The 16,025-nt window shown below is 62.1% G+C and overlaps 1 protein-coding gene and 1 long non-coding RNA gene across 8 annotated transcripts; one reads left to right on the forward strand and one right to left on the reverse strand.

The window, feature by feature from the left end:
- Nucleotides 1–2,943: 2,943 nt before the first annotated feature.
- Nucleotides 2,944–13,621, reverse strand: DENND6B (DENN domain containing 6B). 7 transcript variants are annotated; one of them, XM_070453568.1, is made up of 20 exons: nucleotides 13,367–13,621; nucleotides 8,138–8,176; nucleotides 8,025–8,067; nucleotides 7,342–7,454; nucleotides 6,844–6,924; nucleotides 6,203–6,308; nucleotides 6,005–6,084; nucleotides 5,868–5,930; nucleotides 5,567–5,622; nucleotides 4,958–5,080; nucleotides 4,783–4,878; nucleotides 4,566–4,660; nucleotides 4,382–4,447; nucleotides 4,183–4,247; nucleotides 4,009–4,098; nucleotides 3,886–3,939; nucleotides 3,653–3,762; nucleotides 3,445–3,547; nucleotides 3,279–3,353; nucleotides 2,944–3,197 (listed from the first exon to the last, which is right to left on the reverse strand). In XM_070453568.1, exons 1-20 carry the CDS (start codon nucleotides 13,526–13,528, stop codon nucleotides 3,075–3,077), a joined length of 1,743 nt encoding a protein of 580 aa, XP_070309669.1. In that variant the 5' UTR covers nucleotides 13,529–13,621; the 3' UTR covers nucleotides 2,944–3,074. The 7 variants fall into 7 exon arrangements, 5 of the variants coding, with proteins under 5 accessions (XP_070309669.1, XP_070309667.1, XP_070309668.1 ...); XM_070453566.1 differs by having other exon boundaries at nucleotides 3,886–4,098; XM_070453567.1 differs by lacking the exon at nucleotides 8,138–8,176 and having other exon boundaries at nucleotides 3,886–4,098.
- On the forward strand, nucleotides 5,077–9,591 carry LOC139030589 (uncharacterized). Its single transcript, XR_011482984.1, has 2 exons — nucleotides 5,077–5,399; nucleotides 6,084–9,591. It is a non-coding gene; the product is annotated as an uncharacterized lncRNA (long non-coding RNA).
- Nucleotides 13,622–16,025: the final 2,404 nt, after the last annotated feature.

Here is a 16,025-nt window from a genome sequence, read left to right on the forward strand (position 1 = left end):
GGCCGAGGAGGGGCCGGAGCGCGCGGGAGCAGCGGCCCCGCCCCCGGCGGGGGAGAGGGAGGGGAGGGAGGGGGAGGGGGGCCCGCCGGGTGGGGGAGGGGAGGGGGAGCGAGGGGGAGGGGAGGGGGAGCGAGGGGGAGGGCCGCCGGGCGGGGCGCTCCTCGCGCGCCCCCGCGCCCGGCGGCCTCAGTGGGTGAACACCGCGCGGCGCCCGGGAGCTTCGGCCGGATTCAGGCTCAGCCTCCCTGCCCGAGGACCCCAGATCTGGGCTCTGGAGGAGAGTGCCCACCACATGGAGACCCCTGGCACCCCAACCCTCAGACTGGGGAACAGGCCGGTCACACCTGTCCTTTGCGGGGCTGGGGGCTGCTGGGCCTTGTCCCTGCACCTCCTGGGGGAAGAGGGGCCCTTGGCCTCCCGCCACCCTCCCTCTCCTCCCCCAGCTAGTAACCAGGACCCACTGACTGACCTTCCAGTGCTTGGATGTGGGTGGCAAGATAGGGCCCCTCCCTGGGGAGTCCAGTTCCGGACAAGAGCTTGCCCCACTTTTGGTCACTACGGCCCCATCTGCCCTGATCCTGATGCCCCTGTCTGCTCCCCACCCAACTTGAGCCAAGGTGGGGACCCCCCCCACTCCCCCGCCAGGAGGCCAGCTCTCCTGTGTCCTCCTGCTCCCTCATGGACACTCTCTAGTCACAAGTCCTGGTGTGGTGAGCGGCTGCTGGGGACCCAGAGGGGTGTGAGGCCATTTCCCAGCCCTAACCCTAACTCCCACACTGGGACCCCCCCCCCCCCTTTCTGAGGGAGCTGCTATCCAACTTCCCCTTCCCTGCAGACAGCCAGCTTCCTCCACCCTGCCTCTAGTGCTCAAACCCCCCACTAGGATGAAGCTGTTGGAGAGGGTTGCACATGACTTCTTTCTGCGACATGCTCCCAACCAGCAAGGCCACACCTTCACCCTTTTAGCCCTGAACCATCCACACCAAGGCCCATCCACGCCCCACCAACAGAACCCTGAAGTTACCAAAATCTCATAGGGATGCCAATTCATCAAAAGAGGAAGTTAAAAGACAAGCATTGTATCACAGACAGACACTTTAATACCAAAGATGTGGGAAGGCCCCCATCCCAGACTAAAAGGGAGGCTTTAAATAGCCTGCAGGAAGCTTGGGGGTGAAGACTGTCCTTCCTGTCCCTGGATCAGCCCACTGTCGTCGCACGCCCATCCCTGGCCACCACTCCAGACCCACACACAACCTCCTGAAACAGACGGCCTCCCACACTGGCTGACCGCAGAGCCCCCGTGGACCACTGCTTCCTGCCCTCCAGGCCTGGCTGTGCACAGGGCCCTGGTCGGTGGTGCGTTGGCCTCTTTTGACCCTGCTGACCTTTCCTCCCTCCTCACTGTCTGGCCCTGGCCCTGGGGAGGGACAGAGGCTCAGCCCAGCCAGAGCTGACCTGATCCTGAGAGAACCAGGGAGCTTCCGGGGGGAGGATGGAGCTGGCAGGACCCCAGGCCAGGCTGTGCTCTGCCCTGGGCAGCGATGCCCACCCTGCCAGGCAGCCCTCCCCCGCGGCCCCCACCAGGGGGACAAGCTGCTGAGGGGCTGTGGTGCGGACTCAAGCGGTGCTGGAGGAAGGGCGCCGGCATCCAGGGACATCTGGTGGTGCCCGCTGGGACTGCTGGAGGCAGAAGTCTGGGGGGTCAAGGATACCCTGGTGCACCCTTGCAGCCCAGCCCTGGGAGGACCACGGTTGAGGCTGCCCTCCAGCACATGCCATCACCCTCCGAAAACGGAGGGAGGAGACTGGGCAATGTGCTGCAGTGATGGTGGGGCGCAACCCGTGCCTGGCCGCCCTGGCCCAGAGTGGGTGGGCTGTGGGGGCATTGCATCCACGAGGTCCCCCTCTCTTGAAGGCCTCACTGTCTTCCGCCTGCAGCCACACGCGAGGCTGCCAGAGGTGGTGCTCAGGGGGAACAAGCGGACACCAGCGGTTCTGAGACCAGTGCCTCCGCCATCTGGGGGCACCACCCTCCCCCCCTGCTGGGGAGCAGGGTGCTCCAGAGGACAGGAGGCCCACCCCCACCACCCCACCACCCCCTACCCCCCCCCCCACCCCGCTGGGCCGCACCCTGCGGCCCTCAGGGAGCCTCTCCTGTGCAGCCTCGGGCTACTTCGCTGGGAGGCTGGGACCTCCCGAAGGCCTGGGGCTCTGGGTCCAGGCCTCGCCCCACCCCTCCCTGCCCCGGCTGACCAAGCTTCCCTCTGGGCGCAGCTGACAGCACTGATCCGGCCTGGGTCCAGGGCTCCACGGTGTCCCACGGGGGCGTGGGTCACTTTGGGGGGCCTTTCACTCCTTGTCAAGGAGCCTGGGGCCCTGAAACTCTGGAGGCTGGGGAGGGCTCTAGCTGCAGGGGCCAGGTCTAGCTAGAGTCCAAGACCCTTTTTTGCCTGCGGGGGCTGATGGACACACGGGGGGCCACTGGAGCGCCTGTGAGCCTGGGGTGGGCAGGGCCGAGCGCCGGAGGGGTGCCCAGCAGGGTGTCCCTCGAGTGGAACCCACAGGGCAGCACTCCTCTGGTCGAAGTGGCTCCTCCCCTCCCAGGCGAGAACTGGAGGAGAGATTCCGCTCCAGGCAAGAAGGTGGGGGGGCACGCCTGTGTGAGGGAGGCGTCTGCCTGGCAGCCACCTCCTTCTGTCTTCTGTCCTGAGCCGGGCGTCCTGGTGGGTCTAAAGGGCGCATCAAAGGCAATGCCCAGGCCTGCAGGGTGCGGGCAGATGGGCGTCTGGAGGGGGTGGGTGGCCTTGGCCCAGATCAGATCAGCCAGGGCTCACAGCGTGCCGCCTCCCCACTCGCCTAAGACCTCAGAGCGGGCAGGTGGGGCCCAGGGTGGGGTGAAGCTCGGCTAGCACATGAGCCGCCAACAGTCGGGGCCCAGGCTGCGGTTCCAAATGCCACCTTTACTGCTGGACGACAGCGGTGCCAGGTGGCAGGCAGCAGGGAGCTCGTTGGGGAGGGCGGGGGAGGACAGCGGCTCGGCCAGACCCTGGCCACAGCCCACGGGCACCGTCCTAGGGAGGGCACAGGACGGCCTGCAGGTCCTTGGGCAGGGAGCCGATGGCCGTGTCGATGTACAGCCGTGCCCGCGTCAGTGTTGCCTCCTTCACGGGCAGCTGGTGGCCCTGTGCCCGAACCTACAGGGACAGCGGGACTCAGGGGCAGGCAGCCTGCACGTCCAACTGGCTAAGGGCGGGCAGGGCCACGCAGCGTCTCACCAGTCTCTCCCGAAGTTTCAGGATCAGATCCACGACCTCCACCTCGGACTTGTCCTTCATCCAGATCTCGATGTTCTGTGCGGACAACAGGCTGTCTGTCTCCAAGGTCCCCCCAGTTCTGGCCGTGGCCTCCCCTCCAAGACCCCCCACCCCAGCCCCCCCTCACCGCCTCACAGATGGCCTCGAGGTGAAGGACCTCCAGCTTCTGGGTCATCTCCCTGTGACGCTGCCGGTACCACCCGTCAAAATGGGGGGACTTGAAAAACCGCCTGTCGGGGCAGGGGGGTGGCGGCTGTGGGCTCCCGTGGGCTGACAGGCGGGTGTGCGCGCCCACTGGCCGCAGGAGCCCTGGGCCCCGCCGACAGGCCGCCCACCTGTAGAGGCCCAGCCAGTCGCCCTTGAGGACACAGGTGAGCTGGGGCCCCGCGCGCTCCAGGCCCTGCAGGAATTCATCCTGGCAGAAGGGGCGGATCTGGGGCGGAGTCTGCGACAGCAGCATGGCGTCGAGTGAGTGCGGGAGGACCAGCCTCCCAGGGCAAGCCTGGGCCGCCTAGGAGTCTCCCCGGGGCACTTCCCAGGCACACCCCCGGCCCTCCTGGGACCACACCTTCCAGGGCACGATGCCCTTCTGCAGCGGCATGAGGCTGGCCATGTAGTGCTCCTGGGGGCGGGAGGGCAGTGAGTCTGGGCCAGAGCCTGCCCCCCGCCCGCCACCCCGTGCTGGCCTCACCAGAGGGATGATAAAGCTCTGAGTGAGCTCCAGGAGGTGCCGCCTCAGCACTGCTGTCTGCACATCAGACGGCCGCTTCTTCTGCAGGCCCTGGGGGTGGGGATCGCCAGGGCTGAACCAAAGCACCAGGCCCGGGTACCCCTCCCACAGGGAGCACCCCACCCCCAGCGGTACCTTCAGCAGCCGTCTGAGCAGGGCCTTGTCTCGGTGGAGGTGGGCCGTGTACGCAGTGTAGAGGCCTGGGAAGGGCAGAGGGCCACATGCTCTCCTCTGGGGGTGGGGGCACCCCCTCTGGCTGTGCCAGCCCCGCTGCCCGCCCCTGCCCACCCCAAGGCCTGTCTCTGGGCCCTGGGAGGAGAAGAGGAACACAGACCTGGCTTGGTGTCCAGGGTCTTCAGCCTCGAGGGCTTTTTCAGTTTGACCTGCTTGGGAAGGTCCCCTACGAGACACACCCCATGGCCGCGCCTCAGGGCCTCAGCTCTGTCTCTGCAGGCTCAGACCCCGCAAGGCCCCACGCACATCCCTAGAACCCTGGGTGGAGGCCCGGACAGCCTCACCTGACATCTTGGGCTCCCCAACTCGGAGAATGTGGGGCCAATGCTGGAGTGTTTTGATAAAGAAAGGGTTTGTGACTCCCAGGACCACGTTTGGTCTAGAGAGAGAGAGAGAAAGGGAGGGAAGGAGGCAAGGCAGGAGGGGCAGGGGCCAGGGGTGAGGGGGCAGGGGGGTCGGAGCAGGGGAGGGGTGGCGGAGGGGGCCAAGGACGGTGCTTACGGGGCTTGCGTGCGCGTGGTGAACTCCTTGAACTCGCTGTCGTGGATGGTGAAATAGGGACGGTAATCGCAGCAGAACTTGAGGGGCTGCAAGCAGCTGCGGGGGGGGGGGCCCACGGAGCAGTGAGCACGCCAGCTGGCCCTGGCCCCGCCCCCCGGGCGGCCGCCCAGCCCACCTGGTCAATGCCAGGACCATCTCTGAGGACACAGCAGGCGAGGGCGCCAGGACCAGCAGGGGCTCCCCGAGGAGCATCAGCTCCCACAGCAGCTGCACGTGGGCCAGCACGGGCCGGAAGCACCTGGGGGGGGCAGGGGGGCCAGCGGGGGTGTTGGCCAGGCGGGGGGGGGGTGCTCCCCAGCCCTGACCACCTGCCCCCACAGGTCCCGGCGGGTCCTGCTCCGAGTGGACACCAGGCTCACACCAGAGGGAAACAGTGAGAGACTTGGGAGCCTGCTGAGGGCAAGTCCAGGTCGCTCCGCGGCCCCCAGGCTGAAGGCGGATCTGCAGAGGTGGGGTCCCCGCTGACCCTCCAGGGAGCACGGCCTCCCCCTGTGGCACCTCCCAGCACCGTCACTGCCAGGATCTGCCCACCTGCGCACGGCACTCGGATCCTCCAGGTGCAGACCTGGGCACTGGGCTCCCTGTCCGCCAGAGTCTCCCTCTCAGAACGGGCCGGGAGCCAACTCCTAAGGGGCAGTGCCCCTGGCAGCCCCGCCTCCATGGGCCTGAACCTTGGGGGCTCGCTCACGGTCTGCGGGGGGAGGTGGGGGCCTGTAGGGCTCACCTGAACAGGTCCAGCTCGTGGACGCTGGGGAGGACCACCGGGGCCGGCAGCAGGGTCTGTGAGGGGTGAGGGGTCAGGCTGAGACTGAGGCTGGTGCCCCAGAGCACCAAGCGGCCCCCGTCCCCCCAGCAGAGTTCTCGGGCCGCATCCCTACCCACATGTTTCCCCGTGCCCACCGCACAGGAGCGGGCAGGGCCACCTCGCCCCCCACTGGGTCACAGGCTTTGTCTGGGGTCTGGCCGGCCCCAGGACCCCCGCAGGGGAGGGGAGGGTCGTGGCAGGCAGGTGGCGGGGGACCCACCTCATGGCTGCTCTGCTTCGGAGGCCCGGGCTCAGGCGTGTCCGCTCTCAGTGGGATGTGCACCTATGGACCAAGGGGGCAGCTGCCGGCGGGGTGGGCCACACACACGGGCCCCCACACCAGCCGCCAGCCCCCACCTGGAGGACGACTCCCATGATGGGCAGGTTCAGGGTCTGCCCCGGCGCGGGTGCCGGCCACTGGTCGATCTCGTTGCAGACTGTGGACATAGGCGGCCAGCGTCAAGAGGCCAGGCCTGGAGCAAGCTGCCCAGCGGAGCCGCCGGGAGCTACAGCCGGGCAGACGTAGCGGCCCCACTGCACCTGCTGGCCACTCACCTGCTTCCAGGCAGGGCGCCAGCTTGTCAAAGAACTCAGGGGCCACCAGGCCCAGCAGTGCCTGGAACAGCCGGACGAAGGGCAGGCGGGACAGCAGCACCAGCGACTGCAGGGCCCGGGGGCCGGTGAGACGTCACCCCAGCCCCCAAGGACCCGGCAGGGACCCCCGGGCCCAGCTCTCCAGGGCTGCCCAGGAAGGGCGTCCCACCGGCTTTCTAGGACAGCTGTCCCAGGAACAGCCCGACGAGAGACTTCAGGTCACTAGAAAACCACCACCTCAGCAGGGCGAGCCGGAGCCCAGGCCTTCAGGGAAAGGCACGCGGCCGGGGTTCTGGGAGGATCTCCCTGGGGTTCAAGCGCCTTCTGCTCTGGCACCTGAGCTCAAGACTGAAGTCACTGAGAGTGTGACAAGGGGCCCCACCCACATCCCAGCGTGGGGAGGGGCAGGGAGCCTGGGCCAGACAAGGCTGTGGGCCTCCACAGAGCCCACACCCCGGCCTGGCGGGTGGTGGGCTCAGCCCAGCGCCAAGGGCCCGGGGCTGCAGAGGAGGGGATGCTCCTGGAGGCTCTGGACCCCAAGGCCGTCAGTCCCTCCTGACAGTGGCTGCCCCCAGCTCCCAGTGGAGCCACCCGGGGCTCACCTTCTGGAAGTAGCCCCGCTTCATGGAACTGTCCTTCACCTGCCTGAAGTACACGTAGCCAAAGAAGTGTGCAGGCTCCCTCTGGAAGGAGGGGTGTCAGACAGGCCGCGCCCCCCTGCCCACACTCCCTGCTGCTCCCGCAGACCCCCACCCAGGTCGCGGCACGCTCTCCCCAGCCCTAAGCTGGCCTGGGAATCTCGGCTCTGGGAATCTCTCCAGGGACATCTACGCAGACCCGGGCAGCAGTTCAGGGCTCAGGAGGCCTGCAGGCCTGCACCCTGAGCCCTGCCCTGGTGCACACAAGCGCCCAGGACCAGCTCCAGGGACACCGGCAGGGCCTCCGAAGGGCTGGCTGGCCCCGGCTTGAGGCTAGGGGCACTAGGCTCAGCCTGCAGCAGCTGAAGACCCTGCCGGCTGGGGGGTGGGCCAGGCGGTCTGAAGGGGCAGCTCCCGGCGCCCATCCTGGCCCACAGCAGAGGGGAGGGGGCAGCCGCTCACCTGCAGAGACGCGGGGGCCCCACTGTCGCCGCGCTTCTCACCCACGTGCCCGGGGCGCCTCTGTCCTCCACACTGACGGATGCGAAAGCTGAACTGCGTGTCCCCGAGGCAGCCTGGGGAAGAGAGGGCCCATCACACTGGGTCCAGCTGGGGTCTCTCCTGCCAGCACGCAGTTGAGGGGGGGAGGCCAGGGCCCCCCGGGGCAGGCCTCTGCTTGTCTGCGAACGCCGTGGTGAGTCCAGCCCTCAGGGTCTGCATCTCCCGACAGAGGCCCCTGTGTCCTGACCCCTGTACCTTGGGGTTTAAACTCGGCACACGGACATGTGCACAGACAGCCCCGCAGTGTGGGCACGGAGGAAGCCCGCTGGGGGGTGGCAGGACCTCCGTGTGGCCTGGCTGAGCCTGCCTGGGACGGAAAACAGGCTGGCCACACACGCAAGCCCCGGGGAGGGGCTGACGCCAGGAGCTGGCGGCCCCTCCACTGGGGCAAAGACCAGAACCCACGGGTCCCTCTGCCCAGACACCTCTTTCCACAGGAGCCAGGGAGCCTGGCGGCCGCACAGGACCCAAAACATCCCCCAGAGAGGGAAGCGGGGCCGGGGCTCCAGGCGGAGTGGGCTGGACCGGTCCCAGAGCGACGCCCAGGGCAGGGCAGGGCAGGGAGAGGTGGCAGGGTGGCCTACCTGAGTGGGAGTCAGGAAAGGACAGGTAGCAGATGCTGCTTTTCTGAAACACAGAAACCCGGTGAGGGTCTGCTCCCCAGGCGAGGTCTGCTCCCGAGAGGGCTGGGACCCACCTCCTTGTCCGTGAGCTGGAAGTCGCTGGGGTACACCAGCTGCGGGGGACACACACCGCTTGGTGGCACAGGCTGGGCCGGCCTGGGCTGCACCCCCTCCGCCTCCTCTGACTCCCTGCTGACCCTCCCCCTCTCCTGGGCTCCACGCCCCACCAGGGCCCTGGGCCCTGCATCATGGGGCCACTCCTGGCCACTGTACTTCCTGTTTCTTGGCTGGCACATCCTGACCAAGCTCAACTCCCTGCCCACATCCTCGCCTTCACAGGCGCTTGCTCAGACCAGCCTCTCTGTCTCTGTGGCCCAAACGCCCATCCCCGAGACACCCCCTCACTTGGAGGGGGGCAGGCCCTGCTGGCCTCCACCCTCACTCTGCCCAGCCAGAGGGGCTTGGGCTGCGCCTGCCCTCCCTGCCTGCTCACGCAGCCAGCACAGCCAGCCTCCTCGTCCTGGCTTCACTAGGTGGTGCCTGACGCTGGCACCCCTGCCTCTGAGCATCTTCACTTCAACCCCTGCTAGTCAGGAGTCCGGGGGCTTCCAGCCTGCTCCCGGTTTGGAGCACAACCCCTGGGGTACCCAAGCCCCAGGAGTGGCCAGGGAGCATGTGGGAAAAGGGCCACGCTCGAGGGGAGCCAAGCAGGTTGAGGCTTGCCGGTCCGGCCAGCAGCCCTGTGCTCAGGCAGCGGGCCTGAATGGATCTCCTTGCGGGACAGGAAAAACGGCAGGCGGCCCCCAGAGCCCTCAGTCCCTGTGGCCCCCAGGCATCCCCTGGAGCACTGCGGTACCTTGGGTGTCGCCGCTGCCCTGGCCTGTGCTCAGACGTTGCAGGCTGGCTCTCCCAGTGGCTGCCTGCAGCGGGCCAGGACCTGGGGGGGCCTGTGTGCGTGGCGCCCTGTTCACTGTGTGCCAAACTCCCAGGCAGAGGAGGACTTGGGTTTTGGCTGAAATTAGGCTTTTTCTGAGGTGTGCCCTGAGCCCCAGATGGTGGGTGCTGGGCCCTGGGACCCCCACTGGCGCAGTCACATAGCTTTTGTCCTATTTGCTCTGGGTCTCTGCTGCCTCCAAGTGTTAAGAGGACCGGGACTGTGTCCCAGGCACTTCTGCCTCGGAGCCCCTGGCAGGGAGTAGACCCTCACCAGATACTGTACAGGCATGTCTCAATTTATTACACTTTGCTTTATTGTGCTTTGTGGATGTCATGACTATTTTACAAATTAAGGGTTTGTAGCAATTCTATGGGTGTCATTTTCCAACATTTGCTCACTTCACATCTCTGCATCATATCCTCATAACTTCCACAATATTTCAAACTTTTTCATCACTGTATTTGTTTCAGTGACCTGTGATCTATGTATTTGGTATTACTGTTGCAAAAAGATGACTTACTGAAGGCTCAAGATGATAGCGTTTTTTAGCAGGAAAGCATTTTGAAATAAAGGCACATACATTGTTTTTTAGATACAGTGCTATTTCTTGTATGCTTATTAGACCACTCTAGTGTAGTAGCAGTGTTAGTAGCTCAGTCGTGTCCGACTCTATGAGACCCTGTGGACTGTAGCCCACCAGCCTCCTCTGTTCATGGGATTCTCCAGGCAAGAATACTGGAGTGGATTGCCATTCCCTTCTCCAGGGGATCTTCCCAACCCAGGGATTGAACCCAGGTCTCCTGCAGTGCAGGCGGATTCTTTACCATCTGAACCACCAGGGAAGCTAGTGTAGCCATAACTTTTATATGTGCTGGGAAGCCAGGAAATCTGTGTGACTGGCTTTACTACAGTGGCCTGAAACTGAACCCCCAACTCTGAGGGGCTTATATTTAAGGAGAATGTGAAAACATGTCTCTAAAGGACAGTGGAACAGGTGGGTCAAGAAGAAATCACAAGAAGATGTCAGCTAAGGAGGCACCAGGAAGGAAGGGCCGAGAGGAGGGAGGCTGCTGCTGTTGGCTGCTTAGTCGCAAAGTCGCATCTGACTCTCTGTGACCCCATGGACTGCAGCCCGCCAGGCTCTTCCGTCCATGGGACTTCCCAGGCAAGAACACTGGAGTGGGTTGTCATCTCCTCCTTCAGGGGCTCTTCCCAACCCAGGGATTGAACCTGTGTTTCCTGCTTGGCAGGCAGATTCTTTACCACTGAACCGCCTGGGAAGAGGTGGGTGGGGAGTTGGCCAAACACTGTTTGTCTGTGGGGCAGGCCCACAGAGGTACCTGGAGACAGCGCCCAGAGAGGCAGGAGCCCAGGGCCACACAGGCCAGGCCCCTGCATGTCTGCTGAGAAGGGCAGAGGAAAGGTAGGTGCCTGGCGGCTGGGGCAGGGCACAACCGGCTCTCAGTGCTGAGGTCAGGGGTCTGAATCTGGTCTGCAGGCACAGGAATCTTGCAGCGTCTGAGCAGGCTCACAGCCCTGCCCAGGGCTCCGTGTTCAGAGTTCAGGAGCTGGGAGCAGAGGTCAGGGGGAAGGCCACGCCTGAGCAAGGGGACAAACGGGGCAGACCCACAGAGACAGCTAGAGGGCGCGGAGCCTGCCCCACGGTGAGCCTTGTCCCCTCTCCTTCCCACCCAAGCCTCAGGGCTCAGGGGTGGTGCTGCCGTAACCCAGGTGTCCCGAGGAAGACAGACGTGGGAGCTTCGCCTTGCTGGAGGAGGCACCTCTAAGAGAGCACTTCTCCAAGAGCGGGGTGGGTGTCCTTGGGTGCCCTAGGCTCCCCGAGCCGAGGCTGCCTTTTCCAGTCACTCCTTCTCACAGTGTGCAGCATCACTTCCTGAGGTTGTGACGCAGGCCGTCAGGGGCACTGACTGAAGCTGACATGGGGGTCTTCATGACATGTAGGTCTGTCTAGCTGCCTTCCATTCGGCTGGACGTTAAAAGGGATGTAAAAGTATCAAATAATGCCATTCTCCTCACTAAACTTGTTTCTGAAAATATGGTTGTTTTGGTGGGGATATTAATAGCTATATTAACATAAATGGTATCTCATGTTTCAAAATGGATTAATATGCATTTTTAATTTTCAGTTTTAACTTTTAGTGTAGAGAACATTGATAGATGCGACCCACATAAAAAGCCCCTTGGGTACCCAGTGGTTTTGAAGACTGAAAGAGTCCTGAGACTGTGCAGTGCGGGAGCTATGGTGAGCCAGGAGGACGCTGACACCCGGTCTAGACAGGACCCCCTGGGCCCTTGGCCGTGGTTCTCCGCACAGGCTTTGTGGTAGGCAGGGCTGCAGGGAGGAGCACTGCCAAGGCCTGAGGCAGGAGAGCCGGGCCCTCTGCTGAGAGCACAGCCCTGCCCGCCCTCCCCGCACATCTGACCTCTGCCTGCCTGCAGGCTCCAGAGCACCCACATGGGTGGGACACCACACACATCCTGCATGCTCTGGAGGGGGCGGGTCCTGCACCACTGACTCTCCATGTCTCTAGCACAGGACATGAACTCCTGGTGGGCAGGCCCCAGCATCGCACCCAGCTCTGCATCCTCATGTCCAGCACCAGGACCGTGGAGCCTAGCAGTCGCTTGATACTGGATTTATTGAGTGACTGAACGGCTGGCTCCTTGCCTTTGCCTTTGCTGGCTTTTGGGTGGAGAGGTTATTTGAAACAGCCCCCCTCCCAGGTCTGGATGCCTCCTTCTCATCCTGCAAGATCTGGCCAAGCACCGTTCCTTCCTCTGAGCTGCGTCTGCCCATGGAGTCTCCATGACCCATGAGTGCCTGGAGGGTAGCGCCAAGCACAGTACCAGAGCCTCTGTGGTGCTCAGCTAGGCCAAGCCCATAATAAATGAACAAGTGCAGAGCAGGTGTTCCATGAGTGATTGTGGACTCAGCTGAAATGACCCCTGATCCTCCCCATGATCTCCAGGGGAGAGAAGAAAGACAAGATGCAAACCGGTGAGCACCAGGTGGCCGCCCTGCCCGATCCCTGCACAGACATGCCGGCCCCCCAACACCCCAGGAGTTATACAGCCTCTACAAAGCTTGGAAGCTCAGCACATGGAGCCTTTAACTGTTCTTGCTTGAATGGTTAAGTTCTAGAAAATCATACATGAGAATGCCTTAAGGAGACAGTGGACTCCCTTCCCTTGTGATTTTATCAGGAACAATTTGGGCACCAGCAGGAAAGGACTCTGTGATGTTGGACAAATCACCTGACCTCTCTGGGCTCAGGTCCCTGCATCAAGTTAGCCTGGTGTGCCATCAGGGGACAGCTGTTGCGAATGGGGTCTCCACAGCGAGCTGGGGAGTGTCAGCCCTCTGCCCATTAGGACATGAGCTTCCCACAGTCTCGTGGAGTTCAGCAACGTCTTGGAAAACAGCCCCCACCCTGACGCTGGCTTTCCCATGACGGCTGACCGGGCTCACCTTGGCCAACTGCAGTCATGGGATGCACCACCTCCTGGGTTCTCAGAAAGCTGCCTCAGACAGCGTGCTGAAGGCTACCTCCTAAGCCTCCCCTGCCCTGGTCAGCTCCACGGTCTGTGTCATGGCCTTCAGGGCACAAAGGACCATCCCAACGGATCTGCTCAACTACAGAAGGCCTTCCTCCCCCAGTCTGTCACTTTGTCATCTACATCCATGTGGATGGGGGTGGGAAAGAGTCTCGCAGGGAGGGGGAGTCCCCTAGGCTGGGTGGGCTGGGTGCAGTTAGTGCACAGAAAGATGACTCCTGGGGCTGGATGTGACCCACCAGGGGTCTGGATCAGGTTCTAAGTGAAGGAGGAGGAGTCCAAAGGTTTAAGCAAGAGACCACAGATATTGGACTTGAGGTTGACCGATCTGGAGCCTTGCTGCAGGTGGAGCTGTCAGCCTTGCATCCTCCCAGGATGTGGGATGGAGGGAGGGGAAGAGTCAAGGGTGACCCCTGGGATTCTGGCTGGAGTAACTGAGGGGAGAAGGTGTTATAGTGTTGGAAAGGCCGGGGGGGTGGGGGGGGAGAGGGGAGGCAGGCTTTTCCTGGTGAGGAATCAAGTGTGCCACTTTGGGGATCAGAAGTGCAGGGCTCCCCTCTCCTCCATCCCATACATTGGTCTTGGCAACTTCACATTTTCCCCTCTGCTTGGGGGGCGTGTTTCAGGAGGGGACCAGTGCAGGGTTCCAGAAGGGGAAGAATCGGAGGGTATCTCACGGGCAGTGGGATTCCCACGCCCCTCGGCAACGCCTGAGCCGCATCCGCCTCCAGCGACAGCGCAGGACCCGCCCTCCGCGGCCGCCCCGGCCCCCGGCCCGCGGCCCCCTCACCTCCAGTGCCTGGCCCAGCTCCAGGTCGAAGGTGACCACGCACACGCACTCCAGCCAGGCCGAGAAGCGTGCCCAGGGCGTCCCCGGGGCCCGCGTCCCTGAGGACGGCGCGCCGAGGCGGCCGCGAGCCGGCTGCTGCCCGGCGCCGGCCCCCTGGTCCATAACCGCGGCTACCGGCACCGCCCAGCGTTGCCCGGGGAACGGCCGGAGGCGTTGCCGAGGGAACCGACCGGCGGCAGCAGTCCGGGCGCGTCAGCACCGCGCGGCGGAGCAGTCGAGCGGCCGTCGCGGGCCAGAACGGCCCAGGCGCGATCTCGCGCGCCCCTGGCGGCTGGAGGAGCGCCGTGCGGCGGAGCGGCTCCGAGACCATCAGCGAGACGCGTCCGCGCGGGCCAGAGCGGCACGAACCCCCTGGAGGAGAGACTTCCGGTGGGAGGAGTGATCGGGGAGGCAGAGCCTGGGCGGGGTTAGCGGCCCCGGGGGCCATGGTATGTCCCTGCCTGGCCCAACCGGGCGAGCGTCCTGCCCGGCCAGGTTTCGTCGTTACCGAGCTCCCGCTCTACCGGCTGTCCTGGTCTCCCTCGAGTTTTGTCCCCGTGGTCGCCTCCTGGTGTGCGGTTTTGCAGACGGTCCGTGTGCGACCTCTAGGGCACTTTTGCCTCCTCTAGCCCGGATAGCGGGTGCTGGGAGACCCTCGCCAGTGCCCTCCTCGCCTCTTGGGTCCACCACTCTTCTAGATATTTCTGGGCCCCTGTTGGACAGCCTTGCATTATTGTGTCAGACCCGTCTGTCCAAACCGAACCCTGTGTATAACACATAAATCCAGCCAGCAGTGCCGTTTTATTTTCTGCTGCGGTGGGGAAGTGTGGCTGGGGGCAGATAGCAAGCCCCCTCTTCCTCTATGGCATCACCTGCCCTTGCCCCTCAAAATGTGCCGCCCCCCCCCCCTCCCGCCCATCGCACAGAGGATCATGAAAGGGCAACTTTGGAACTGAGACAATGATTTAACTGACACGCTATATATATATATATATATATATTTTTTTTTTTTTTTTTTTTTTTTTTTTTCCCTAAGGAACGTTCCGCCATTAGCCTAGGATAGACTAGGTCGGAGTAACAACTCCCAAGTCTTCAGTAGATTTTTCACTGTCCATAGACCGATGGGAGAGTCAGGTGGCTCTTCTTGACTTACTTCTGGAACACAGTCTCCTGTGGCACTGGCAGTGGAAAAGAGATTAGTGGAGACCTGCTAGCTATTAATTACCTTGGCCTACAAGTGATCAGGAAGATCCCCTGGAGAAGGAAATGACAACCCACTCCAGCATTCTTGCCTGGGAAATCTTGTGGATAGAGGAGCCATGGAAGGCTTGAGTCCATGGGGTTGCTAAAGACTTGGACACAGCTTAGAGACTAAGCAACAACAAGTGATATAACACTTCTGCCTAGAGTCCATGGGCCAAAATGAGGCAGAAAAGGCAATGTGATAAGGGAATCAGGAAGACAAAGTGGTAGTTGCCACACTGCTGGCTTTGAAGATGGAGAAAGGGACCATGAACCAAGGAATGCAGGCACCCTCCAGACCCTAGAACAGGCAAGGGACCCCTCGAGCCTCCAGAAGGAATGCAGTTCTGCGCGACACCTTGATTTAAGCCCCATAAGATGCAATTCAGATTTCTGACTTCCAGAACTGTTAGTGTGCATTGTTATAAGCCACTAAATTTGTCGTAATTTGTTACAACAGCCCTATAGCTTCCCAGCTGGTGCTAGTGGTAAAACAAACAAAAAAACCCAATTGCCAGTGCAGGAGACATAAGAAACTTGGATTTGATCCCTGGATTGGGAAGATCCCCAGGAGAAGGGCGTGGCAACCCACCCCTGTATTTTTGCCTGAAGAATCCCATGGACAGAGGAAACTGGTGGGCTACAGTCCATAGGGTCGCAAAGAGTCAGACAAGACTGAAGTGACTTAGGCATGCAGGAAACAACTACATACAATATGCAGCCTTTCTGTTTGGTTTCTTGCACTTCAGTTCAGTTCAGTCGCTCAGTCGTGTCTGACTCTTTGCAACCCTATGGACCACAGCACGCCAGGCCTCCCTGTCCATCACCAACTCCCGGAGTTTACCCAAACTCATGTCCATTGAGTCAGTGATGCCATCCAACCATCTCATCTTCTGTTGTCCCCTTTTCCTCCTGCCTTCAATCTTTCCCAGCATCAGGGTCTTTTCAAATGAGTTAGCTCTTCACATCAGGTGGCCAAAGTATTGGAGTTTCAGCTTCAGCATCAGTCCTTCCAATGAACACCCAGGACTGATCTACTTTAGGATGGACTGGTTGGATCACCTTGCAGTCCAAGGGACTCTCAAGAATCTTGTCCAACACCACAGTTCAAAAGCGTCAATTCTTCGGCGCTCAGCTTTCTTTATAGTCCAACTCTCACACCCATACATGACTACTGGAAAAGCCATAGCCTTGAGTAGATGGACCTTTGTTGGTAAAGTAATGTCTCTGCTTTTTATTATGCTGTCTAGGTTGGTCATAACTTAGCATAGTATTTTTGAAGTTCATTCATGTTGTTGTGAATATCAGTAATTTGTTCCCTTATATGACTAGTAGTTCATTGTCTGGATACATGACATTTTCATAATCCACTCTCAGT

The sequence above is a fragment of the Odocoileus virginianus genome, chromosome 23, assembly GCF_023699985.2.
Source record: "Odocoileus virginianus isolate 20LAN1187 ecotype Illinois chromosome 23, Ovbor_1.2, whole genome shotgun sequence".
In the NCBI taxonomy this organism is placed as follows: Eukaryota; Metazoa; Chordata; class Mammalia; order Artiodactyla; family Cervidae; genus Odocoileus; species Odocoileus virginianus.